Source organism: Leucopleurus acutus (assembly GCF_964270905.1).
Source record: "Leucopleurus acutus genome assembly, chromosome: 5".
NCBI classification, from domain to species: Eukaryota; Metazoa; Chordata; class Mammalia; order Artiodactyla; family Delphinidae; genus Leucopleurus; species Leucopleurus acutus.
Genome location: NC_139147.1, coordinates 69,188,686 through 69,215,720, shown reverse-complemented (window position 1 = coordinate 69,215,720; position 27,035 = coordinate 69,188,686). Strand labels below are relative to the sequence as shown.

Sequence of the window (27,035 nt, the reverse complement as noted above, 5' to 3'; positions counted from 1 at the left end):
GGATGATCTAAGAGAGAGGGCAAAGAGGAAGCCACAGTGCTTTTTATGATCTAGTCCCTAACATCACACACTATTACTCCTACCTTTTTCTTTTTGTTCAAAGCAAGGCACTAAGTCCATCCCACACTCAAGGGGAGGAAAAGTAGGCTACCTCTTAAAGGGAGGAGTATCAAAGAATTTGTGGGCATATTTTAAAACCATCCACGGGCTTGTTTTGCTTGATTTTCTCCTTCCTATAGTTGGAGGTAGTATAGCTTAGTGGTTAAGAGCATGGACTCCGAAGCCAGACTGCCTGGGTTTGGTTCTGCTTCTACCACTTACTCATTGTGTGATTTAGCGCAAGTTACTTACCTTCTCTGGACCCCAGTTCCCTTCATCTATACAATGAGAAAAATAGGGACTTTTCTGGTGGTCCAGTGGTTAAGACTCCACGCTTTCACTGCTGAGGGCCTGGTTCAATCCCTGATCGGGGAGCTAAGATCCTGCATGCTGTACACGGCGGCCAAAAAAAAAAAAAGAAAAAGAAAAAGAAAAATAATAGCACCTCTCATAGGAGTTGTGAGAAGTAAATTAGTTAATATAAGTAAAGGATGTGGAACCATGGTTGATGCATAGAGTACTCTCAATTAATAGTAGATTTTTGTATTATTGTTGTAGGTTGAGCAACAGCATCGCCTAATTGTTTCTCCCTTTACTTCTATATAGTTTAAAGTAAATCATGGTCTAACAGATAGCACCTAATACAGAGTTTCTGGTCATCTTGGCAGTACTTCAGGGATACATGGTAGGAGCAAAATAAGCTGGTGACGCTCGGTGTAGATTCCACCTGTAGTAGAATAGCCTGTGAGAGATTTAGCTTCATAATGACACACCGTGAGGAAATGGTACCCCCCTCCACTCTGAAACTCTAACCTCAAAAGGGGTTTCTCCTAAACTTTACAGGAACCGGCTCTGGGATATGTGATCTGTGTTCATTATTCTTAGGGTTCATTCACACATTTAGCCCATAAATATTTATTAAACTTCTTTGGAGTTCAAAACAAAGTGATTCTTCATAGTACTTTGTTTACTGTGAAGAATCAAGTAAAATACTATTTTCTAGCTCTCTAGAGTTTATCTCCTTTCATATAACATTTTCCTCTTAGATCTGTGGGTGATTTGCTTAGAGTATGGTGCTTATGCGTAGAGTTTTTCCTTAAAATAATCTGTGCAGGGGGAATAGGGTAATCACATTTCCAACACTGTTAAAGAAAAATGATTCATTTAAGGGCAATGAACTATTTATGATAGTTAAATGTTGCAGTAAATACTGCAGTTATATCTGGTAGATCTTGACCTGGCAAGCCACATTCTTGGCTCCAGGAAAATGTTTTTAAAAGATGCTCATGAATACCACATGTCATAATTGCAAAAGAGAGCAGATTTTTTGCTTTTGTTTTTGGACATAAAATATTAGTGATTTTGTTTTGAGATATGAAATCTGGTTTATAGATGATTTAGGAAATTGTTAACCAGAAGAAAATATTACACCAAACTTTCACCATCTTTCTTACAGATGCCATTAGTCTTCATGACTGGAAAGTGTAATTGGAATAGCTTCTTTTTAAAAGTGTTGCCTTGTCCTGCACTCTGATATACTTTGACTTCTTAAGTCTACTCAAATTCCCTTCAGATTTTTGGTTCATTTTCTCAACTGCAAAAGAAAGAGTATATAAGTAGGATTGCATTTGGCTATACGTGCCAGAATTCTGACTACTGTGCGTTAGCCAAATAGGAGTTTCTTTTTCATGTATAACAAGAAATCTGTCTTTCTGCTCTACCGTTCACGGAAGTGTGTCACTTTTGTCTTGGTGCATGTGGTCCTGTAGTTATAATGTGGCTGTGATGAGTTATGTGGTGTCATGTCACATTACAGGCAGAAAGTGGCTGCACAGCAAGGCTTTCCAGAAACTGTTTATTTTTCATTGGTCAGAACTGTGCCACATGGCTTCTTCCAACTGCAGGGGATTCCAAAGAAGCTAGTGTTTTAGCAGGGTACACTGCTATTCCATATAAGATCAGTACTCTGTTAGTAAGGCAGAGAGGAAAATGCACACTGAATAATCAACCAGTAGTGGTTGCCACAAAGGATTTCAATGGTTGCTCAAGTCTTGAGCCAGTAGAGCAATGCATGAGTCCATCCACTTGGCAACAGAATATAGTGATATTAGAGTACGTGATGTGAATAATTAATCTGCCTTATATTTTTAAAGTTGGATTTGCAAAGCAAAAACATAGATTGGTTTACCTCTAGACAATATGTATGGTCATAAATCTCAGTACCCCTAAGTAATATCTGTGATCATAAATCTCAGTAATGACTTTATATATGATCAACTCCTCCCAGCAAAGTCTTTATTAGAATAGGGGGTACCTGAATAAATAAACTCTTCCAAAAGCTGTTTGCAACTTAGATTTTTGATTACATGTGATTTTTTTTTTGCTAAAATAATTGTAAATCAGTTGTGTGTGAAAACCATTATACATTGTTTTGATTGAACTTCTACCCATTTTTATTCTTAACAGAATTTGTAATATGGTGGCTATTAAATCATGTTGTGGTGATTTTTTTTTAAGTGAAAAGGCCTTATTTCTAAAATAACCTTATTTCTATATAAAAGTGAAACATGCACATTATTTTTAAAATCAGCTAATACTGAAAGACATAAAGAGGAAAGTAAAAATCAATTTAATCTAACTACCCAGAAATAGTTATCATTACCTTTTAGATATATATTTTAATGCATATAAAGTATTTGTTTTTTAGGATAATGTACTTTAGGTGTTTAAGTACTATATTTAGGAATTATTTGTGAACACAGTTCAGTGTAAATAAGTATATTAACTGATATATCTCTTGACATAAAAATTTTGAAGGCTTCGAATAAATAATTTCATTTCAAACCTGAAAAGGTAAATGGAAGTGACTGTTTAATTTTCATTATTCATAGCTAAAAGTTTTTAAAGTAATGTTTCTGGAAAAGCTTGACATTAATAAATCCTTACTAATTTTGACTTATAACAAGAAATAAAAGGTTTTGCTCTGAGCCTAGGATTTCCTTATACCTCCTTAAGTCCATTTATTTATTTGAGGGGTTCACAATTGAAATATATTCAGAATAATAGCAGATGATTGATATGAAAATAGAAATTTTTTTTACAATGACCCTTTAAAGTTCTGTGTAGGTTGGGCCTTTTTGTACCTGAACATTCATTTGCCTATCATTTTCAAGCTGCAGATATATTCCACCTCTCTAGTTAAATTTAGCTGAGGAATTGTTAGGTTCAGGTTATAATTGCTCTTTCTCTTCTCTTCACTTTCCCAGCCTCTGCAGTACTTTGACAAGCTTGACTCCTCCTGCAAGTAGCGTTTTCAGTGTGTGTCTTTTATGCGCTGTCAACAGGCTCTTTCCATGTTCTGCTGGCCTCCTACTCAGCGAATGCCACCACCGCCTCCACCCCCGCATTAGTGCAGGAATGGGAAATAGAGCTGGGCAGAGTCACTGTACTTTTAACATCTACTGTATGAACAACCCTCAGTATACCCTTTCTTTTATCCTTCTTAGATCTCTTGCTTACAGTAAGAGTCAAGTTGCCTGCAAATGGTTCTTAGTGCCTTGATTATGGGCTCAAGGTTCAAATATCTGGGCTTTCCTACAAGTATGGGTAACAGAGTGAAAACACTCTGTTTCCCATTTAAATGCCACCTTAACATTATTTATTGGACAAATAACATTATAAATATAACAAGGGAATTCATTTTAATGTAAAGGAAAAAATGCCCTAAATTCTGCAAGTCTAGTCAGCAATTTTGTTTTTCTGTGTTTCCTTCCAGGCCTGGTCTACGTGCGTATACGGTTTTTACATTATTAAAATCAGAGTGGCTACCGTTTGATTGCTGAGTTTTTCCCTTTAATATAACCATTTTCCATTTTTTTACATAATCTCTATAGTGATACTTAAATGAGTTTATTTTTCAAATAGGTAATTAATTAAAGGGTATACAGTGAAAAGTGAGCCCCTGTCCCACCCTGGCTCTCCACTTATCCAGTTCCCTTCCCCCTTTCCCAAACTGCTTTCCTTAGTTTCTTGTGACATAACAAGATATATATATTCCTTTTTTTCAAGCTTGATTTTTTTCCCTTTACCAGTTTTCAGAATAATGTGTTGGTTTCCCAGCATCCTCTAAAGAAAACCAGTAAAAGTTTGTGGGTTTTTTTCCCATATACAATATTTTTTATTCTTTAAAAGGGTTCAGGGTTTGGCTTTAAATCAGGCAGCAACACTTCTCATCAGTCTAACAGCTCTGTCACCATGTCAGACTGGCTTCAACTAGCAATACTTCATTAAACCCAAAAGGAAAAACAGTTTCAATTTTGAGGAAAAAATCCCGTTCTGAGAACAATTGACATTAGTCTGTAAGTTAAAACAAAATGAGGGCTAGCATTTCATGTTGCTTTATACACCGTTGTCCTCATACAGAACCAGAGATGTCATTTTCCTGACTCAGGCAGGCACTGATACTAATGGACGCGCACATGCATGTTCATATACACGTGCACGTGCACACACACACTCCTTCCTCCATACAACACAAATCAGAGCGTGTCAAAGGGACAGTGAAGGTCTTTGCTTCTTATTTTATCATCATGGACTCATGAATTTTAACATATCCGGTGTGATCCAGTCCATTGTATTTCTTCTTTTTAATGCTTAAATTGGCCATCTTTGGCCAGTGGGAGCATCTTCAGATTGTCTTCCGAGTCCTTTATGATAGAACCTCAGTCACCTTTTTAGTGTCCTTACTTTCTGATATGACAGGGTGTTTCACGTTTATCTTGTATTCACTGATATTTTTAAATTACAAAATATCTCATTGAATTAGATGTATTGTCATGCCTCCCAGTGGAAAATGTTTAGATTGCCCCCATTTTTAAATATTAATTTTTCAACCAATATCTGTTGATATGTGAACTTTTTAGTCTTCGGATTATGCCTTTTGCATACATTTTCACATGTAGTTACTAATTCAAGGAGTATGAAGATTCTTTTAACAAAAATATTGCAAAATTGGGACTTCACTGGTGGCCCAGTGGTTAGGACACTGTGCTTCCACTGCAGGGGGCGCTGGTTTGATCCCTGGTCTGGGAACTAAGATCCCACATGCTGCAGGGCAGGGCCAAAAAAAAAAAGCCAAATTGAATTGCAAAGGATTATTTTTAATATTCACTAAGTTAATCATATAAAATCATAGGTTACTCTTGTTTCTTACTTTTTTTGCTAATTATGAAATTGTATATACTTCCATGTTTGTTTATTATGTTTTTTATTATGTGAATTATCTACTATGCCCTTTGCTTATTTGTCCATTAAGGTCTTGATTTTTTAAAAGACAAAAACAATTGTGTCTTTATATGCTTCGAATGTTAACCTTTTGTCGTATTGGTTGCTAATACTTTAATTCTCTTATAGCTATATATTGACCAATAATTAACCTTCTTTGTGAATAACCACCAAATTTTAAACATAAATTTGTTTAATATTAATTTGTTGTATTCAACTATCATGTAAGCTTGGCAAGTCACTTTACCTCTTCACACCTCAGTTTCCTCATCTATCAAGAACTGAGTCGAACTTGATCTCTTAGATCCTTTCCAACTCTGACAGCCAAGATTTTCTTAGCTAAACATCACCATACTTAAATAACCCTTATGGTTACTTGCTCTTTTAAATAAAGAATCTTTCCCAAGAAAGCCTTCTTTCACAACCTTCTAGTAAAGTTAAACTTTGTCTTCAATCTTCCTTCCCTACTCACAGGGTTTGGTAGAACTCTGAGAAAAAACATGGTTTAGCAGAAGTGTATTTCTTGGTTTGCTTAAGTGAAATCCTGTGATTGTTGGTTTTTTCAAGTAGTAAGGAAATGATTATACTCTCAAACTTGACATTAGATCTTCTGTTATTTCCAGTAAGTGACAATCAGATTGGGTTCAGCCTTTTGAAAAAGCTTTACATAATAGAATTTTCATAAGTATATTAAGACAAAACTTGATAAGTGTAAAAATAGAGGTACTAATAAATCTTTTCTTTTTTTAAGAAAAGCTTATGATGTCGTTTTGCTGGTGAAATATATATGAACTATCCCTATTTCGAGGCTGCACTTAACAGTCTGATCTAAAACACCTACAGCTCTATGAACAGTAAAACTAATCAGGTGGCAATTTGCTATTGGAATGCTAACTATAATATAGAGGTTTGAGTGAGGTTCCATGACTTATAATTGACTTCTTGTGTCCTCTTTGAGAATGGCTTCTAATATTTTTATGTTTTCATCTTTTTCAAAATGTGTCACCCTTTTATAATATGTTATCTTCAGAATGGCTGGAAATGTGTCGTTTTTTTAATGTTTATATTTTGCTCTCATTCAGAGATTAGACTTCCAGTAACTTTGTTAAAAAATGGAGACCCCAAAAGTAAACAAACAAATGAAAGAAAGCCTCTGGATATTTGATAAAACCCTCCAGAGCTCATTTCCTTCAGAGGCCTCTGGATCTCTTAAAGCCAGTTTATTGTTACTTTTTACATGTAAGAACCTCAGTTAAGTGGAAGAGCAAGCTAGTGGCAGACACTCTGAGAGCCGACTATCTGAAACAGGAAACAGTGAAAGCAAACAGAAAAGTGTATAGAGGACATCCAGTAAACTTGAAACTACTACTGTAGTCAAAGCCATTTTACGTATAAGTACATGCTCAAACCGAGCCCCTGGACTACCCTGGCAATCGAGGGGTTAAGACTGCACACTTCCAATGCAGGGGGTGTGGGTTTGATCCCTGGTCGGGGAACTAAGATCCGCAGGCCCAGTGGTGCGGCCAAAAAAAAAAACACAAAACAAAAATGAGCCCCTTGGTTCTGTTTTTTTCACGTACACTGAAATTACATGTGGATTGTTTTCTCTCATTACATTAGTCATAAAGGAGCTCTAAGCCAAGTTTGTGTTCTGCCCCAAGCAAGTGTACAGGCCTTCACCACATCCATTTAGGTATTGATTTCTCCCATGGTTTCAAGAGATTTTTTCTATCCCTTTTTCCATGCACTCAACTTCCTACCTTATATTTTTATTATGTATCATAGTGCTTTTCCAGCTTTTCTCAAGTCTGCCTAATATCTGTGAGGAGTATACTTCCTCTCCAGGGGTTTGAGAGTAAAGACCAGATAACTTGCCATAAATGCGAAACACTTGAAGTCCCCTTCTTTATGTTTTAATGTAAAAATGGATTCCCGCCCCCCGAATTTCAGGGAAAATTAATGAACCATGAAGATGCATTATATATATCCTGTGGCTTTGTCTTCTAAAGTGGAATTGCTTATGTAGAGGTAAAATTCCAATGAAAAACACCTGAAATTGTTGATACAACAGTACAACTTAGTATCGACTCTCAGTGAGTCCAGCACAGGCACTTTTCCCTCCAGTGTTGCAGGTGTTTACATTTCCTTCATTTGAATGCCGGATAAAATAATTGGCTTGCATTTAGGGCCTCATTAGATGAATATTATCTTTGTACAGTAAAATCACAATCAACATGGCCAGGAGACCTGAGACCACCACTCACTCCGGTGCACACATTCACACTGTGAAATGCTGGGTAAAGTTGCCCGCATGAATGTATTTTTCTATCTTATTTTCTTTTGGTTGAGTTCATACTGTTGAGTTTGAGTAAGTTGACTGCTAGTAGCATGTCGCTGGATTGGACCCTAAAGCACATATTTGGGGTATACATGCCCCAGTGTGAGAAGCACCTCTGTATTTAAAGTTTTGTCACATAAAGGGAAAAGATTTCATTCTAACTACACGTTTTTTCCCAATGCTAGACACATGAAGTATCATTGTACCTGATTTCTTATGCTTCTCCTTTATATCCATTTCAATTTGGTAAAAAATAAGCACTTAGTAACATTATCCTTTTAACACAAAATGTAATGCCATCTTACAGTTTAGCATATCTTTTCGAAATGCCAATCTCAAATAAATCCAGAGGTTATCATATAAATACCATAATTTTGCTGTTGATTTCAGTGTAAGACACAAATTTCTTTTGTCAGAGCTCAATAAAGTAAGTGTGGTTATGATAAATATATTGAAAATTGCTTTCTTGGGGGGTCAGGTGCTGCAAGCCCAAGAGGCATGGCCAGTTTTCTATGTTCTGGAAAAAAAGAAAAGAAAATTGATCTTCTGTCAGTCCTTCTTTAAAAAACAAAAACAAAAGAAGCCAGTAATCTTCTTCCTTGAATTTCATACTCCCACTCTTCTCTTCATTTTGGCCAGAAATATTTTGTTTCCCTAAGAATAGCTTGTACTCTAAGAGAAAATATTTAAGAAAATTCCTATTTAAGATTGGAATTAATTCAATTCCAGAATTATCTTTTGCTGATGCCAGATGTTTCATTTCTTGTTAAGAACGATGATTTTATTAATTTAAATTTTTAACTCATGTTTTTTATGAGTTCAAACAATGTGTAAAAGTACATAAAGTTTTAAAAAAATTGTACCAGTAGTGCTAATCGTCATTTATATTAGATAAACATCATCCCAGGGAGCATTCTTTTCACATATATATTAATATAAGGAAGAAAAAGTAGATGGATAGAAAAATCAAGTTATGGGCTTCCCTGGTGGCGCGGTGGTTGAGAGTCCGCCTGCCAATGCAGGGGACACGGGTTCGTGCCCCGGTCCGGGAAGATCCCACGTGCCGCGGAGCGGCTGGGCCCCGTGAGCCATGGCCGCTGAGCCTGCGCGTCTGGAGCCTGTGCTCCGCAATGGGAGAGGCCACAACAGTGAGAGGCCCGCGTACCGCAAAAAAAAAAAAACAAAAAAAAACAACAACAACAAAAAAAAGAAAAATCAAGTTATATAGCTCATGCTATACATGCTATTTTTCATTAAAATTATTGAGTTTATAAAAAAGAATATGGTGTAAAACCTTTAACCATGAGAGATATATTATTTACTAAAAGGCCCCTTAAAGTTTAACAAAAAGATTATGAAAAATTTAGATTAGAATTACATTTAGCAATATTTTAGGCAATATCTCTTAATTCTTCCATCTCTTCTTCCCTGACTCCATTTTTAAATTGTTACTAATTTAATAATATTATAAATTATAAGCATTTACACTCTGTTCTATAACCATAATTACCATAATTGTTTTGTCTTAGTGTTATATATGAATGGATTCATTGCCTACTATGGGCCCTTTTGCCATGACTTCTCCATTCCTGAGTTCTTTATTTTGATTTGTATCTTGTTTGGCTGAATTTCTGACAGCATGTGTTTCTCGGGGTCAGTCACATAGGCATTATGTGACAAGTTCATTCACATTTAGTGATGTCTACCTTTTGCCATTACACTAGAATGACATCTTGTCTGGGTGTAATATTCTTGAACATAACTTTCTTTCCCTCAGACCTTTGTAGTGTTGCTTCATTGTCTTTCGACATTGAATGTTGCTGTGGAGAAGTCTGAAGCCAGGCTGATTTTCTTGCCACTTTGTAGGTAACTTGCTTTTTTTCCTGGATCCCAAAGTATTGTTTTTTTAACCAAGAAAGTTCTTGGTTTTATTTATTCACTATCAGTTGTTTTCTGAGATACAGTGTATTCTTTCAGTACAGATTTAGTTCTTTCATTTCTTGGATTACACCCAAATACATTAAATACATTAATGTACTTAAATACATTAAATACATTTTCTGTTCCATATATTGGGTTTTCTACTTTGGGGATAACAATTATTCTTGTGTTGGATTGTCTTTGTCTTCTGTAATTATTATCTTCCTTCCAGTTGCTTTAATCTTTGACTTTTCCCTTAAATGCAGTGCAAGCTTTATTTTATTTATTCTTGATTTAATTTTTTTTTTCTTTTTGGCTTAAAACAGCACCTCTTTATTAGCTCATAGTTCTATAGGTCAGAAGTCTGAGTGGGCTCAGCTGTGTTTTCTGCTTAGGATTTCACAAAGCCAAAATCAAGGTATCAGCTGGGCTGGGTTCTTATCTGGAGACTCTAGGGAAAAATCTGCTTCTAAGCTGTTGGCAGATTTCAGTTCCTTGTGGTTATAGTGCTGAGGTCCCGTTTCCTTGCTGATTATTGGCCTGAGGTTGCTCTCGGCAATTGAATGCTGCTCTCCAGTCTTTGCACATGGCCTCTCCATCTTAGAAGCCAGCAGTGGTGCCTCAGATCCTTCTTGTGCTTCGAATCTATCTGAATTCTCCTCCTGCCGTCAATGCATGCTTTATTTTTGTTTTTTTCTTGCATTATGTTCATATGGTTGCCATGTCTTTTCGTCTTGCTAAAGGGCAAGCAGCCCTGTCCAGCCATTTTATTTGCTGTGTTACTGAATCCTCCCTGACTGCATTTCCACAGTATTTAAGATTCAATTGTCTTCCCCTCTAAGCTACAGTTTAAGGATGAAGGTTTTCCTGATTTATGTATTTTTCTACATGCTGAGGGCATGGTGGTAGGGCTTAGGAGAGTACACAGATATTGAAACATAAAGCCTCAGTAATTAAAACAGTGTATGCATGTATTGATATAGAAAGATCATCAGGATATTTTTAAAAGAAGAAAAGACTGTCATTGTGGAAAAAAATTGGAAAAAGAGTGTGTATAAATGTATCTTTATACATTGACTTACATATTTGCTGTTGTATACCTAAAATATATCTCTGGAATGATAGACAAAAAATTAATTGGTTGCCTGTAGGAAAGGCACCTGAGTGGTAGTAGGATGGAACTGGGAGGGAGACTTTTCTCTGTGTATCTTTTTATACTTTAAAAGCTTTGAACAGTGTGAACGAATTACTTATTTAAAAACAGGTGAGCTCTTCCTTCTCTTCTGAGATTTAATCGCTTCATCCTGGGATTCCTCAACCCTGTAGAAAGTATATCCTGTCCTCATAGGGAACTTTGTACCAGTCTTCCAACTCTGTGGGGTCTGAAAGGCTTCGTTAGCACCTGTGAGGTGGCTCCCAGTTAGTTACTTCCCCGTCACTTTCCAGCCTCCACATCTGTTACACTCCAGTCAGAAATTTGTGTTTCTCTCCCAATCTAGGCCTGTTAGTGAAAATTCTTGCGATTTTGTTGATTCACCAGTATCACTTTTTGGGAGTTGGGAACAAAGCAGGAGGTGTGCAATAATCCTTTCTTGGCAAGCACTTTTTAAAATATATGGCATAAAGTTGTACCCCATTCCTTTCTGGTTGCTGCTAGTGATTTTTGTTGTTGTTATTTAATGTTTATTACTTTTAGTTCAGTGGATTTGGAATTTCGGTTGGGAGATTCTGATTTCAATTTCCATCATTTAGTTGAATTTCTGGCACCAACTTTGTGTCTCCTTTCTTGCTTTGGTAGTGGGCTCCGTCTGAACACTATGCTACTCTGCTCCCAGCCTGTGTTGCCTTTCCTGTACTTAACTTTCAACCTGGTCTTGGTCATATGTAGCCAGTCTCCCAATCCCATTACCCTGGCGCATGTGAGGGCTGCACCAGGCAGGGAGGATTTCTAGCGCTACTCAGCTTTGCAGGGCTCAACTGTTCGGAGCGTCCTCAGAGCACTCTGGTTCTGGAGAAACAAGAACCTGATTGCTGAATCCCCTTTATACAGCTTTTGCTTGTTATGCGCACTCACACAAGTGCCTGTGCTGCTTTTATCTGCCAGTGTTTTGCTTCAAAAGTTCACTGCCTTTTCAACATAAATTCTCATAATTGTTTCTCAATTTATAACCTTGCCTTGCCAAAGATTCACACTGCTGACAGAGATATCTTTCTGAAACCAAGAAGCACTCATGCCATTTTCCAGTTTATAAATGTTTAGTAGCCTCACATCAACTTCAGGGAAAACGTGCTAAAAATAAAAGCTATCCCAAAGTAAATCAGTTACAGCCTGAGAGTGTAAGTTCACAAGGGCAGGGGCATTTCCTTCACTGTTGTAACCCTAGCATGAAGAACAATACCTGGCACGGAGCAGGTACTCCAAAAATGTTTGTTGAATTAAATTAACAAATAATAGATATCTAGTAATCATTTTGAATGAATTTTGATCTAGTAATAGCTTACTGATAAGATTGCAGAATCTCTCCGTCATTTGGAAACAACCAATTGAAGCAGTCAACAATTAAAAAAAATGTGCAGTTTGGGTAGTTTGAACATGCTGTTAATGAACATTGTATTCAAATAAAGGGTAATGGTATAACAAATGTTAACACAGTGGGATTGACTGTAAGAAGTCTAGAAAAGAAAGAGGATCTGGTCTGTCTTATCTATCTGTATTCCTCATTCCACAAGGATTTGTGGTAACTTAAACACAAAATATAGTACTGTAGTATGCTTCATATTTGGCTTGAAACTTTCTGACTACCAAGTTGAAAAGGGCAACTGAGTTATATAATTCTTACCATTGGAGAGGAATGATGAGAGGAGAGGAGAGGAGCAAACACTTCTTAACATTAAGTTTTTAAACAGACTTCCCACTTGAGGCTTTATAGAAGGGGCATTGAGTGATAGGGTGGATATTACACTGCATACCATTCCTACAGCAGATAAGGTAATAATTTTTTAACCAGTTCTTATGAAACCGACCTGATGATAACAATAAACCCAACTCAGTGATGTCAGTTCTTTTCAGAGCTAAAGTAATATGTTTCATCTGTGTGGCCCTCTATTGTTTGTCTGGCTTGAATCCAAGGATAAACTTGGAGCTCCTGGACTTCATATGATCTTCCCTATGAAAGGGTTCGTTCCTCCCACTGGCCTTTTTACTGATCTCTTAGAGGAGGCATTTTGAGATTGGGCTGTCAGGTGAGGGCCAGCAGTGCTAATTGCTGGGTGACTGGTTGAGGTAGGTTCATATGCTATAGAAGCTAAGTGAGAGTTGGTATGGATGGCATCACTTGGAAGAGATTCGGGTGCCTAACTAGGTAGATTCCCTGGATAGGGAATGCAGAAGCACCTGCAGGCAAAGCCAGAAACATCTCTGCATCTGCATCAAATTAGAAAGCATCGATCGGCTTTTTATTCCCTAACTTACTAAGATTTAAATTTACTTCTGGGGCTGTGCTAAAGCAGGCACTCTTTTATGCTGCTGGTGGGAGTGTATATTGATACGAACTTTTTGGAAAGCAATTTGGCGGTATATTTCAAGAGCTTTGAAGGCATTCATGCCATTTGACCTAGCAGTTATACCTCTGGGAACTGTCCCAAGGAAATAATCCTTTTTTAACAAAAGGGTCTAAAGGGGCTTCCCTGGTGGCGCAGTGGTTGAGAGTCCGCCTGCCAATGCAGGGGACACGGGTTCGTGCCCCGGTCCGGGAAGATCCCACATGCCGCAGAGCGGCTGGGCCCGTGAGCCATGGCCGCTGAGTCTGCGCGTCCGGAGCCTGTGCTCCGCAACGGGAGAGACCACAACAGTGAGAGGCCCGTGTACCGCAAAAAAAAGGTCTAAGCCTCAAAAAATTTTAAGTGTTATTTGTAATACTGCATTACTTCATTTATAGTGTCAAGAAATTGGAGCAATTTAAATGTCTCACAGAAGGAGAATAGGTAAGCAAACATATTCAACTCAAAGGAATATTATGAATCAAGTTAAAAATTTTGAAGAATATGTTTGTTGTAAGATAGAAAATTTCTTAAAATGTTAAATGAGAAAAGCAAACCACAAAGAGTATAAACAATAGAAGTTGAACTGTATTTAAAAATATACTTAGAAGAAAAGACTGATGGGAAATTTACCAGAAAAGTAAATCTTTGTTTTTGGTTACCAAAACTTACTTTTAAGGAAAAAATCAGATAATTTTTGTTTAGCACTTTTGAAAGGGAAACATATATAAATATTCATGTTCCCTAGAAAAGGGAGCTTTATAGTAGAGAAGGGATAATTAATAAAGCTGTATATAACTGAATTGTGATATTCATCTTCAGATCTCCCAAATGCCTCTGTTTAAAGTCACACTTACAAAGCATTCTGATTTTGACAGCAGAAAAAAGCACCCCTAGATGAGGGTCTCTAAAATCCCAGACATTTAGTAATTACAAAGGCTGTGCCTTTATTACAAGTGAATAAATTGACATTTTGGTTTAATAACTGGGATTTGACTAATGAGTCAGTCTCCCAAGAGCCTAGTTCTTGCTCGTGAGTGGCATAAAATTAGATTTTTGAACTTGGAAATCTGAGGTCCAGATTCTGGACTTTTTTTTTTTTTTTTTTTTTTTGCAGTACGTGGGCCTCTCGCTGTTGTGGCCTCTCCCGTTGCGGAGCACAGGCTCCGGACGCGCAGGCTCAGCGACCATGGCTCACGGGCCCAGCCGCTCCGCGGCATGTGGGATCTTCCCGGACCGGGGCACGAACCTGCGTCCCCTGCATCGGCAGGCGGACTCTCAACCACTGCGCCACCAGGGAAGCCCCCAGATCCTGGACTTTTTTGATCCCTACCCATATATAGCAGCAACCCTGGAGCACTGCTCAGACCGTTAGCAGTCTAGCCCATTGTTTCAGTGGTAAAAAAAGAAAGAGCAGAAATAAAAGGAAAAAAAATCATGTTTTTATGTGATGAGCTGGCCTTTGAGTTAAAAAAAAAAAAGCTAGAAAGAGTGGTGATCTTTCCTTGAGTGGCAAGTGCTTAATAACTCATTTAGGAAAACTTCTTGTTTGTCAATCTTTTTTAGTTTTTCTTGTTTGAAATGCAATCTGGCTAAGTATATACACTTAATGTTTGACTCACTAATTAGCCTCTTTGGCAGTATTACATATTATATCATCAGGCTCTGTACTTCATTCGTACATATTTTTAAATAAAAGGTTTATTCACATATCATTCAATTCATTCATTTAGAATGTACAGTTCAGTATTTACAGTTATGCAACCATCACAATAATCAATTTTAGAACATTTTCATCACCCCGAAAAGAAACCCTGTACCTATTGGCAGTCACTCTCCATTGTCTTCCTAACTTTCCAGTCCCAGGTCACCACTAATCTACTTTCTGTCTCTATAATTTTGCCTACTCTGGACATTTCATGTAAATTGAATCATACAACATGTAATCTTTTGTAACTGGCTTCCTCGCTCAGCATAATGCTTTAAGGTTCATTAATATTGTAGCATGTATCATTACTTCATTTCCTTTTATTTATTATTTATTACTTTTTATTTATTTTATTTCTAATGTCCCATTATATGGCTTTGCCACATTTTATTTATCCATTCACCTGTTGATGGACATTTTTAATATTTCCACTTTTTGGCTAATATGAATACCACCACAAACATTCATGTACAGGTTTTTCTGTGGGCATATGTTTTCATTTCTCTTGGGTATATATATTCCTAGGAGTGGAATTGCTGGGTCATAGGGTAATTCTGTATTTAACATTTTGAGGCAGACTGTTTTCTAGAGTGTCTGCACCATTTTCTAATCCAATCAGCAATGCTTGAGTGTTCCAGCTTCTCCACATCTCCACTTGTTATCATCTGTCTTTTTAATGATAGTGGGCGTGAAGTGTATCTCATTATGATTTGAATTTGCATTTCCCTAATGATGCTGAGCACCTTTTCATGTGCTTATTGACCATTTGCATATTTTCTTTGGAAAAATGTCTATTCAAATTCTTTGCCATTTTTAGATGGGGTAGTTTTTTTTATTGTTGAATTATGAGTTCTTTATATATTTTGTATATATTTCCTTATTATATACATTTGTAGATATTTTCTCCTACCTGGGGGTTTTCTTTTCACTTTCTTGATGGTGTCCTTTGAAGCACATAAGTTTTTAATTTTGATAAAGCCCTTTTTTTTTTCTTGTGCTTTTGGTATCATATCTAATAAACCATTGCCTAATCCAAGGTCACAAAATTTACATCTATGTAAAAAACTCTATTCCAAGAGTTTTATAATTTTACCTCTTACATTTAGGTCTTTGATCCATCTTGAGTAACTTTTTATATATGGTGTAAGAAAGTATCCCGGCTCCATTCTTTGGCATGTAGATATCCAATTGTCCCAGCACCATTTGTTGAAAAATAAATATTTTTCCATTGACTTGTCTTGGCACCCTTGTTGAAAATCAAGTGACTGTAAATGTGAGGGTTTATTTCTGGACTCTCAGTTCTATTCCATTGATTTATACGTCCATACATTTATATTTTTCTTTTATTCATTCTACAAAGGTTTATTGAGCATCTTTATATGCCAAGCATTGTGCTTGACATGTCCATTTTACTTGCTTTTGAGAACCAAATCCTACCTCTTCAAAGCCCAGATCTTCTTTAAAACTCATTCTAAGATATGATTTTCTTTCATAGCCAAACCTATAGAGCTTTATATAATTTGCACATGGTCTTTTGGCAAGTTGTAGTTTGTCCAACTACATAAATGTCTAGAAGTCTGAGTGTATTTTAGAGGGCTTAGAAGAATGAAAATTGATCAGGGATAGTCCACTGAATGTATTGAAGATGAGGTTAGTTTTAAAGCGGAAGAAGAATTTACAACCCGTGATGAGGGGTTCCTGGCAGGTGTGGAGCTGCCCACGTGCAACTTGACAGGTCCGGAAAGTTGTTAAGTCTAGTTGCTGGGAGCAGTAAGACCAGTGAGAAATGGTGGCGAGGCTACTGGACTGCGTACCCATAATTCTGCTTCCAGATTTTATTTTTGTAGCAGTTCCTTGCCAGTGTAAAGTTAACAAAGATAGGAGAATGTTTTCAGGTAATGACTTATTGCTGGGTTTAAGATGAATTAAAGGAGGGAAGAATTTTATATAATGGTGGTGGCTGGTCTCTAGATTGTGGTTGTAGGAACTGAAGGGAGAAGCCAAAGAAATGTAAACTTAGCAGAACTTGATGATTATCTGAAATAACTAAACATGATTCCAGTGTTATAACTTGAGAACATTGTGAAGATAATTGTACCAATGCTTACTGTTAAGAACAAGGTAAGAAGAAATGGTATATAAACTTTGATTTTGTCCACTTGGCAGAATCTTCAAGTGGGTTATAAAAGATGCCAATTTAACCATTAGATAGTATATCATATCAAGTCTGATATCCAGGAGCTTCCAATATTCCAGTGACACAAATACCATTGATTTTCCTTCCATAGTTGCCTGTTCATTTTTGAAACGCGTATTGTAAAAGGAACTTTCAATGTCTAATTTTAAAGGTTAAGCAGTGGTTTTATTTTCTCTACCTGTATAAGTGGTTTTGAAAGGCCTACGAAAGGTACCTAGATTCTGTGGTTTGCTATTGCCATTAACAATTTTATTGTTTTGAGGGAGGAAAAAAGTTTTAATATTGACTACATAGAAAAACATAGTCTATATAGCAATGTAGATAAGTTTCAGTTGCTCATGATAGTTTTGGCTTTAAACATTAAAATTTGGATGTTTTAGAAAATCTATTACATTTTGAAACTAGTACAATACATTTATTTACCCATCCTAAAATTTCTTTCAGGAATTGTTCCATCTTCTGTTGTCCTGACTTCTTTCCAGGTGATGTCAAGAGTTTTTTTAATATGGGCAGTGACACATAGCGTCAAAGAGGTAAGTGTTTAAATTGACAAAAATAAAATAACTATCAGCTTTAACAAATGTTAGTCAACTTTTCTTTCTCACATGTGTGTTATGGCTAAAGATGGAACTCCAGGTCATATCAGTATAGCCCAGATAAAAATCCCTTGTACTGTAGGAATTGGGTTACTAGTGGGAAACATACCCCAAATATGCAGTGTTGTAAAGAGAAGACTTATTAACACAAAGTCCTGAAATCTCAGTTCCCTTGGAGATTGGGCTGGTATGGATGTGGTCTGCACCTCAGTTATATTTTTCTGCTTTCTTGTTTGGATCCAGCACCATAAACTCTGGACATCTTCATCCTTGTAGTGGGACCGTTGTGGAAGTGAGAGACATTAATGCATTCCCAGAACAGTCCAATCTTTGTAGGACCAGGAGAAACAAACTTGTTTCCACCCAGCCCACCAGGGTTAATGGAATTCCCAAGTGTGCTGAGTCTAGTGGTTCTGGGAGGTCTGGGGTGGTGGATACCTGGGCAGGCCCAGGGATCTGTGGATACGCTCTGCTGGGGGTCTGGGGTGGTGGATACCCTCCGCTGGGGGTCTGGGGTGGTGGATACCCTCTGCTGGGGGTCTGGGGTGGTGGATACCCTCTGCTGGGGGTCTGGGGTGGTGGATACCCTCCACTGAGGGTCTGGAGTGGTGGATACCCTCTGCTGGGGATCTGGGGTGGTGGATACCCTCTGCTGGGGATATGGGGTGGTGGATACCCTCTGCTGGGGCTCTGGGGTGGTGGATACCCTCTGCTGGGGGTCAGGGGTGGTAGATAGCCAGGCAGGCCCAGGGATGCTTCTTGTAAGAACTGGAGGGATTTACCATGGGTGTAAATCCACAACTAAGCTTTCATTTTCTGGTATCAGGGAAGAGAATTGTTTTCTAGTATGTTTTTGGCTTTTTAAAAGTCAGTTATTACTTGCTAATGTCATCGTGAGGAAGAGTACCTGTAGCCACCAGGAAGATTCAGTTTTCAGGTTTCCAGTCCCAGTAACTTATCACCAGCATTACTGGGTTCTTTAGCCTCATGAAATGTGCTAATCCGTTAGCATTATTCTGGTTTTTTCTTTGTCTTCTATTACTCTGAAATCCCTGTCAAAACATTTTGTTTTCAGAATTTACTTAGACAGTTTCATTTGTATTTTAATGATTTTTTTAACTTGTTATTGGTGTATGATATACATACAGAAAAATGCACATAGCTAATGAGTTTTTAAGCAAAATTGACTAAGCTAAGTTACTGTTTCTGTTATAGATTCACAGACTTTTTCTTTTAAGCTCTTTCACTCCTTGAAGATGTCTGTCTACACTTTCTGTGTAGGAAGAATGTAAAACAATCTCATACTTCTACATGATCACTTTTTAGAGTAATCACATTTCTTAAAACAAAAAAAAAAGTCAAAAACAGGCAAGTAAATCCTAATGTAGCATATTGCCCCTTGACCTCATTCTTGTTTCTGGAGTCAGGAAAAGTTATTGTTTTCATTGGTTTCAAAGTTCTTTCTATAAATCATTTTTAACCTGTATTTCTTCCTCCTTTACTTTTGTGTATACACTCTGTCCTTTCCATTTTAACCAGCAACCCGAATTTTTAATTTCCCAATAGTCTTAAGTGACTTAAACTTTCTTCCTAATAGTAACTCATTTATATTCTTAAACAGGTAATTATGTACTTTCAATAATTAAATGAAGATAGAGTGTTTTCAACTCTGGAGTGTTTAATCAGTTTGCCAGTAGAGTCAGACCCTAGGTGTCCAGGAGCTAATGCTCCAGGTGATGGGTCGTTCATGACCTCTGCTTCTCCTCTCCTCTGCTTCAGTAACCACTCTTCAGGCTTCCCTGGTGACGCAGTGGTTGGGAGTCCGCCTGCCGATGCAGGGGACGCGGGTTCGTGCCCCAGTCTGGGAGGATCCCATATGCCGCGGAGCGGCTGGGCCCGTGAGCCATGGCCGCTGAGCCTGCGCGTCCGGAGCCTGTGCTCTGCAATGGGAGAGGCCACAGCAGTGAGAGGCCCACATACCACAAAAAAAAAAAAAAACCACTCCTCTGCTTATTAGCACTTCTGACGAACGGGGTGGTAGACAGACAGATAAATCAAAAATGATTACAGTTCAAGTTAAGCAGTTGTTACCATATTGCTGTTACCGACATTTGCCAGGATTTCCTGGGCAGAGCAGGAAGACAGCTTGGATTAGAAAGCTATTAAATGTCTCTGTGGATTACAGCTATGTTGACCTGGCCATTGCCCTCAGTAACCTCCTGCCTGACAGATGCACAGACTTGACATTTAACAGATGGTTTCATAGGTAGTGTCATATTTGAGCCTTACAGTAATTTAAGTTATATGCTTGTTAGATTTGCATATTCATGATTGTTTCTCTGCAACCAAACTTACCCAATTTCTACTATTGTTAACATATCATTTTCTTAGGAATGTAGTAAATTTTATTGTCTTTCTGTCACCTCTTGGGTCCTCTTCTTTTCACATATACCCTATTGATTAATTGACCTACTCCTTTCTCACGTAAATAGTATTTGCTGTTCCAAGATCACACTTCTTTTCTCCTCATTCCCCTTTTCTTTGAAAAGAACCCATTCATCGTTTTGTTTATGGCAGTAGATTCCCTCCTGGCCCGCCCCAAGTTGCTAATAGCTAATAGCTGTTGCTGTGGCGTTTCAGAGGCCAGTCTGCTGTCTGTGACCTGTTCCTCACCCCCTTCTCTTGGCCAAAGGCTATTTTTCCTGCCGTAGAGTTTCGTGTTAGCTATAATTCAGTTTGTTCTATACAACATTACATATGGCTTCCCTGTTAAACTTCCATTCTTCTGTTTTACCGAAACATCTTTAAAATATCTGTATTTTCTTTATATCCAGCTTTGTTTATTTTAATGGTGGGAATCACATAACCAATGCATAGGGAAATTGACCTCAGAAATAACTGCTTCATAAAATATATATCACTTTCTCATAGTAATGTTCAAATTCTTTTCACAGTACTCTACTTTCATTCTCAGTTTGTTTTTACATCATATTTCCCTCTAAAGTGGACACAGGTTCTTCATTTTCATAGCATTACGTTTGGATTTGGACTCTTGTTCCACCCTCTCTGGCCTGCTTATATTTTCTGTGCTCATTCCCCTGTTTTCTGTAATTGTACATGATGTACTAAGGTATAGCCTGTATACCTTTTAAGACTAGATACTACTTTTTTCATATTTGAGGTATATTTTCTTTTAAGACGCCCGTTAGGACATACATCCTTACTTGTCATTATAATTCTTTACTGCATGGAATGCTAGTCACGTAGATGTCACCAGGTATATCATAGAACTAAAAGGTGATCAGATGGTTTTCTTTAATGATGTATAAGGACCCACCATCACTAGCAGGACACCTTGATGTGCAGGATATTAAAGAAAAAATGTCTCTATGCTCAAAAGCTTTTTCTTGACCTAACAGAGCAAATAACCTTCCCACTTCTTTCCTTTTAAATGGACTTTTTATATAAGCAAAGTAAAACTTCTGATAAAACAGACAAGCTCAGGGTGGGACATAGGGTTTGAGGGATACAGGAGGGAATCAGAAATTCTAGCTAACCTGTTTCCTTTCCAGTTTTCCCACCTGACCTCCAGAACTGAACTGGCTTCTTTCCCATTCCTTAGCCAGGCTGCCCACTGCTACTGCCACATCAGGCCTCTATGGGCATTTGTTCCCCTCACCCTCTGTTTGGGTCTGTGTCTTTGTCTCCTCATTGAACTGAAAAAAGATTGACATTTTTCAGAGTGAATTGCAGTGGGAGATGCCACCTTCTGTCCCTCACTATGACCCCCCTTCAGAAACAGACAAGTCCACAGGGCACATATTCTTCCTTGTCCAAAAGTAGCTAAGCCAAGCCCCAGATTCCTGGACACACAGGTAGGCCACTGTCCCTTTTCCTGGCCCAGCCCTCTTTGGAGAAGCCCACACACATCCTCTCCGGAGTTCTTAGTGTAAGATCGCCATGTTCTTGGAGCAGAAGTCCCAGGGCATGGGCAGCGGTTAAGTAAGAAGTTGCTGGGCTCTCGCTGTGACTTTAGCCTAAGTGCAACAAACACCTTCGACACCTTACCAGCGGTAATTTGTGTAAAATAGACTATACTCTGGAGTGCTGAGCCTTCTCTCCTTTCTTCCTCACCCTTTGCCACCATTGGAGAAAAGGATGTTTGCCCACATTCCTTTGGAATGCTCCGTAAATTCTCCTGATTTCACCAGTCAGCTGTTTCCCACTTCTTTCTGGCATGCCACTGGGCTCTGTAACACTTAATCTGCCGTCTCTGCTAACTTCTCAGCAAGATGCCTACAAAAAGCTTGCCATCAGTGTTTAAGAAAGTTAGTAACCTCCAGTTATGATAAAGATATCATTATGCTGTTTGTTGCTGTTTGAGGCATTACAGTTTACAGAGGGCTTTATTAAAATATGTTATAATTATCCACTCTTGACAACTGTCTCTTGAGGTAGGTTGTAGGCTCCATTTAAAGTTTGGAAGCTAGAGAGGCAAATGACTGTCTGTCAAATGGCAGAGTTGAAAAGCAGACTTCTGAATTCACAGTCTTCCCACTGCATCAGAACTTGCTCTCACCCGTTAGAAATGTGATGTAAACACATCCTTATTTTTGTGTGCTAACCATACTTTCTTCATCCCGTGTGGAGTTGAAAACCCCCATCTCAGACCCAGAAGCACTTTTCCTCTTCAGCGGTTCTGTCATACCACGTGCATACGATTCTCCACTCAGATCGTTTACATGTGAAATGTACAAAATCAATTGTAGGCCCTGGGTGCTTTTCTGCAACGCTTTGCCCATGTGCTTCTCTGGTTTTTTAGTGCTCATTTTAGGACACTCTGATTAAATCTCTCCAATTAATTGGCCTTTCTCCATGAAAATTCCAAGACTATTTTTCATACTGGGGTTTATGGACTATTTGGAACAGAATTACCAGAAAGCTTCTTAAAAATGCACTTTCCAGGTCCCGCCCCACATTTGATAAAGAATTTTGGGGAGTGGAGACAGAGAATCATCACTGTTACTAAGCTCCTTGGATAATTTGATGAATTCTAAGGTTTGAGAAATGCTCTAAGCAACTGTAGTGTTGTGCTGTCATTTTATTTGCCCTTCTATTTCTTCATTTTACTTCCCACTTCTGCTTAGTTTCCTCGAGACCCAACCAAATTTCACCATCTCTGTCCCAAATCTGAGAGCCATAGTCTCATTCTTAGAGAATGAAAGCCTGGAGTTCCCTTACCCAGCTAAGTGGAGGGACTGTGGAGTTTCTGGTGCCTTCTCCAAAATCTAGTGTCTGTGGAGCTGAGGCTCACTTGCATGTAAGAGGAAGCTTGAGGGGCCCACCTTGAAGTCAGAGGCAGATTTGAAAGCATGGCATTAAAGAAGCTAAAGCATCGTTTGTTTGGGGGGCGAGTTGGAGGGAAAGGCTCCATCCTGGGCAGGTGCTTCTTGTTGCCTGGCCAGCGCCACCAAGTAGATCATACATTATTCCAGGTAGATTGTTCTCGTTTCCACCCAAGGAAATACTGCACAAACATCTCTCTTCTTCGGTTTTCTCAAGAAATGTCATCTTCCTTGGACACTTTTGTTATTTTCTAGGTAAGTCCAATTCAGTATTCTAGAACATGGAGGCTTAACGGCCATCATTTTCATGAGGAGTGGGTGAGTGTGCACTTCGACGCTTACCCTGTGGCTTAGGACAGAGCACTTCAACTTTCTGAGCCTTGTTTTTCTCATCTGTGACATGGTAATACTGGTATCTGTCCTGCTCATTTCACAGAGTTTTTGTGGAGATTAACTGAGGGGAATACATGAAAACAAGGCAGCAGTGTTTAGAAATCAAGGTCTCTAGCATGCAGTTTTTTGCTGAGCAGCTTCTGAAACCCCTTGTAAAGCAGTTTCACTTCAGAAGGATTGCTACTTCCTTCATAGATGCCACACAGTTTTTTTTTTTCTTCCTCTTTTCCTCTCCTTTTTCACTCTTGTGGAAGCTAAAGGACTAAGTACAGTGGTGTCCCCGATACTCCACGATTGTTTTCCTGGAGGATACTCCATGATCCTTTTCCTGTTGTGCTGCATTATAGGTTTTCCTTCTCCGCTGGGTCCTCCAGCTGGGCTCGCGGTGCACTCATGCTCTTGCTGCCTCTTGAGGTTGCTTCTCTTGTTAGCATGTTTCCTGTGGCTGCACGTGCTCCTTGTCCCTAACGGCCATCCATGAACATGGGCTTTCGGTTAGGCAGGAAGGGCACCTTCTTATCCATATCATTCAGATGAGGAGCTGAGAGGTTGCATCTGGGGCACGTTGTTCCCTCCTTGGGTACTGTGCTTGGACCAGAAGCCACGCCACTGTCTTCTAGCCCAGGCCATTTCCACAGTGACGTTCCATCTCAGTTAGCAAAGGACATTGGGAGACATTCAGTATCTTTTGGCCCCTTGAGTGCTAAATGTCTAAAGTTCTCCACCCTACTCCATCTGTTCCCTTACTTTCTATTTTAAATATTTCTGTAGGTGGATTTGCATCACCTTCACTTTTAAAATTAGCACCTCTCCTAAAGGTGGGAAACCTCATTATTTGATTGCTAATCAGACCCTGTCAGACTTTAGACAACTCCAAGACAGTTGTAGCAGTACTTTAATGCCACTTACGCATCTGTTAATAATGGACACTTAAAGATAGTGTTACTTTTCCCAAGGCTGGATGGTTCACTTTGACATTGAATATATTTAGCATAGGTGATTTTGGCAAAATCAGGTTGTCTGTTTTTCCCTCAGTGTTTTTCTGTCCCTTTCCAACATTTTCTTGAACCATGTATAAAAATTTTATTTCAAAATATTGCAAAATATTTAGATCCTTTTGGGTTCAGTGTAGGCTTACTTCTGATGTTCCATGTTGCATCTTTCTCCCATTGTCTTAGTTCTTTTGTAGTCCTTGGAAAACTTCAGTGGCATTCCTTTGTTCAAAATGTATTATACTCTGTTCTTTGATAATTAAGTCAGTTGTGTTTAAAATAAAATAAAACATCTTAAACCATACAAGTGAGTGTTACCACTACATCCTACAAGAACATAGCCTCCCTTTGTCAGTTAATAGTTGAATAGGTTCCAGGCCCAGCAAAATCAGTTTCATTTGTGTTTAATGTTAATCTTTTTCTCCTCTCGGCTCTCCTCCACTGCACCCTCCTCCATCGGTGACCCTGCCCCACGACACCCTCACACTTGAAGTTTCTCGGGACCTTTTCTTTTGCTTTCTTACCCCAAGGGCTAAATCTGACATCATCCATTCCCATTCCTCAATTCTGGCACGAGAGGGAGCAGTTAAACCAGACAAACTCCCTGGAAGATTGCACGGTTATATCTTCATTTGGGGGAATGTCATTCAGGGCAGGGAGGGCCAGGGAGGGCCTGACCTGTCAGCTCCAAAGGAAAGTGCCCCACTCTGTGAGGTTCCTCTGGGACTCAAAGCCAGACCTGCCCCAGCCTGCCCAGTCCAGACTGCCCTGCAGGTGGCCAGGCCTTTGAGGCCTGAGCACTCTTGGCTTCTTCCTTTCCCTCTGCCCCAGAACTTCCAGATCTTGGGTTTCCCGGTGCATTTACAGTTCAGTTAGTCTTTTAAAATATTATGCTAAAATGCTTCTCCCCCATTTAATTGACGTTCTGGATGTATCAGTGGTGTCTCCTACTTTCCTCCTAATTTTTTTTCCTTCTATTTCTGATAATGGAATTTCTGACACAGAAGCTCATTGTTGGAATGAATCCTCTTCAAGCATAAGACATTTTCATACTATTGGGTAGTATCTTAATATATGTAATTGCTGCTACTTAGAAATAGTAGGAAGCCTGTTTAGAGCCAAATCTGGATACTTGGAGTCCTGAGATTAACAAAGATGTTTGACTTTTGGCACTAGGAAACTGTCATGGAATAGGAATGAGAATGATGAAAGAAAAAAAAGGTTACCTTGCGTGTAAAATAGTAGTTTCCCAAAGAAGCACCTGAGATGAGATTTACAGGCTGGGAGCCTAAGTGGTTTCAGCTTTGGTTATATGTCATCAGCTTGAGTTGAAGAATAAATAATGCAGGGAAGTAAGCCTGTGTCATAGAAGTGTGCTGTCAAGTTGTACAGTCAGTGGAGAGTTACCAATAAGTGAATTTGACACTCAAACCAGTTTTCATCCATGGTTTGAAAGTGAAGTGAATTCAGGTGTTTATTTCAAGCCAAAAAGGGTAACTGTATAGTCCTGTATAGTGATAGAAACATGTTGGTTACCAGCATTTTTCTTTTGGATATTTCCTCTATCCCAGGACTGTACAAAGGAACTTTTGGTAATGGCAGAAATGTTCTGTGTCTGTGCTGTTCGATATAGTAGCTACTAGTTGTATGTGAACACATATTGAACCCTTGAAATGAAGTTAGAGTGAATGAGGAACTGAATTTTAATGCAATTCAATTTTAAATAGCCACATGTGACTGGAGGTTACTGTAGTTGTTCAGTGTAATATTATTTACCATTCTCTTTATTTCAGTCAGTTAGGTTCCATATATTTTATCTCATATGTGCATGACTGTGTGATTTAAAAAAAAAAAAAGCAGGGCTTCCCTGGTGGCGCAGTGGTTGAGAGTCCACCTGCCAATGCAGAGGACACGGGTTCGTGCCCCAGTCCGGGAAGATCCCACATGCCGCGGGGCGGCTGGGCCCGTGAGCCATGGCCGCTGAGCCTGCGCGTCCGGAGCCTGTGCTCCGCAACAGGAGAGGCCACACAGTGAGAGGCCTGCGTACCGCACCAAAAAAAAAAAAAAAAGTAGCCAAAGGAAATTTATATGGTATACTTGGTATGCTGTGTTCTTTAAATCTGGGGATTTTTTGTTTAGTACTCTAGATTAAATTGTCATAAAAATCCTGATTGCAGGTGTGGGAAGCAGTGTGGATGGTATTCTCATCTTTTGCAGAGGTAGCAGTTGATTAACTGGTGAGGCAAGAGGCCATATAGACCCTACCTTTGAGAGACCTGCAGTTTGGCCTTTGCAGTGGATTCACCATGATAACATGTCCCACATATGCCTTTGTTGAAAACCATTTCACAGGCCTTTTCTCTCCCATTTGAGTTCAAAGATACCATAGAAATATAGTCAACATTATTATCCCAGTGAGCTCAGAGATTCTCATTTCACACTGTAAAAGTGAGCTGGTGGCATACATCGTGAGCATTGCTAAAATATGTCAGCAAAGTCAAGGAAAGTTAAAAATTATTAACTATAAACTGCTTTTAAACAGCTGTGCTCCACGGTACAATGAGTGGCATTTTTAAAGCATTGATAAATATTCATTGGAAAACTTTTTTAATATGTAGGAGGAG

At 38.7% G+C, this 27,035-nt stretch overlaps 1 protein-coding gene across 1 annotated transcript in view; it reads left to right on the top strand.

Moving 5' to 3' along the window:
• Nucleotides 1-27,035, top strand: part of HACD2 (3-hydroxyacyl-CoA dehydratase 2) — an 89,949-nt gene that overhangs the window by 44,054 nt on the left and 18,860 nt on the right. The window contains exon 4 of the mRNA XM_082839604.1: nucleotides 17,530-17,618. Within this exon, the coding sequence (XP_082695730.1) occupies nucleotides 17,530-17,618 (89 nt within the window). The remainder of the gene's footprint in view (nucleotides 1-17,529; nucleotides 17,619-27,035) is intronic.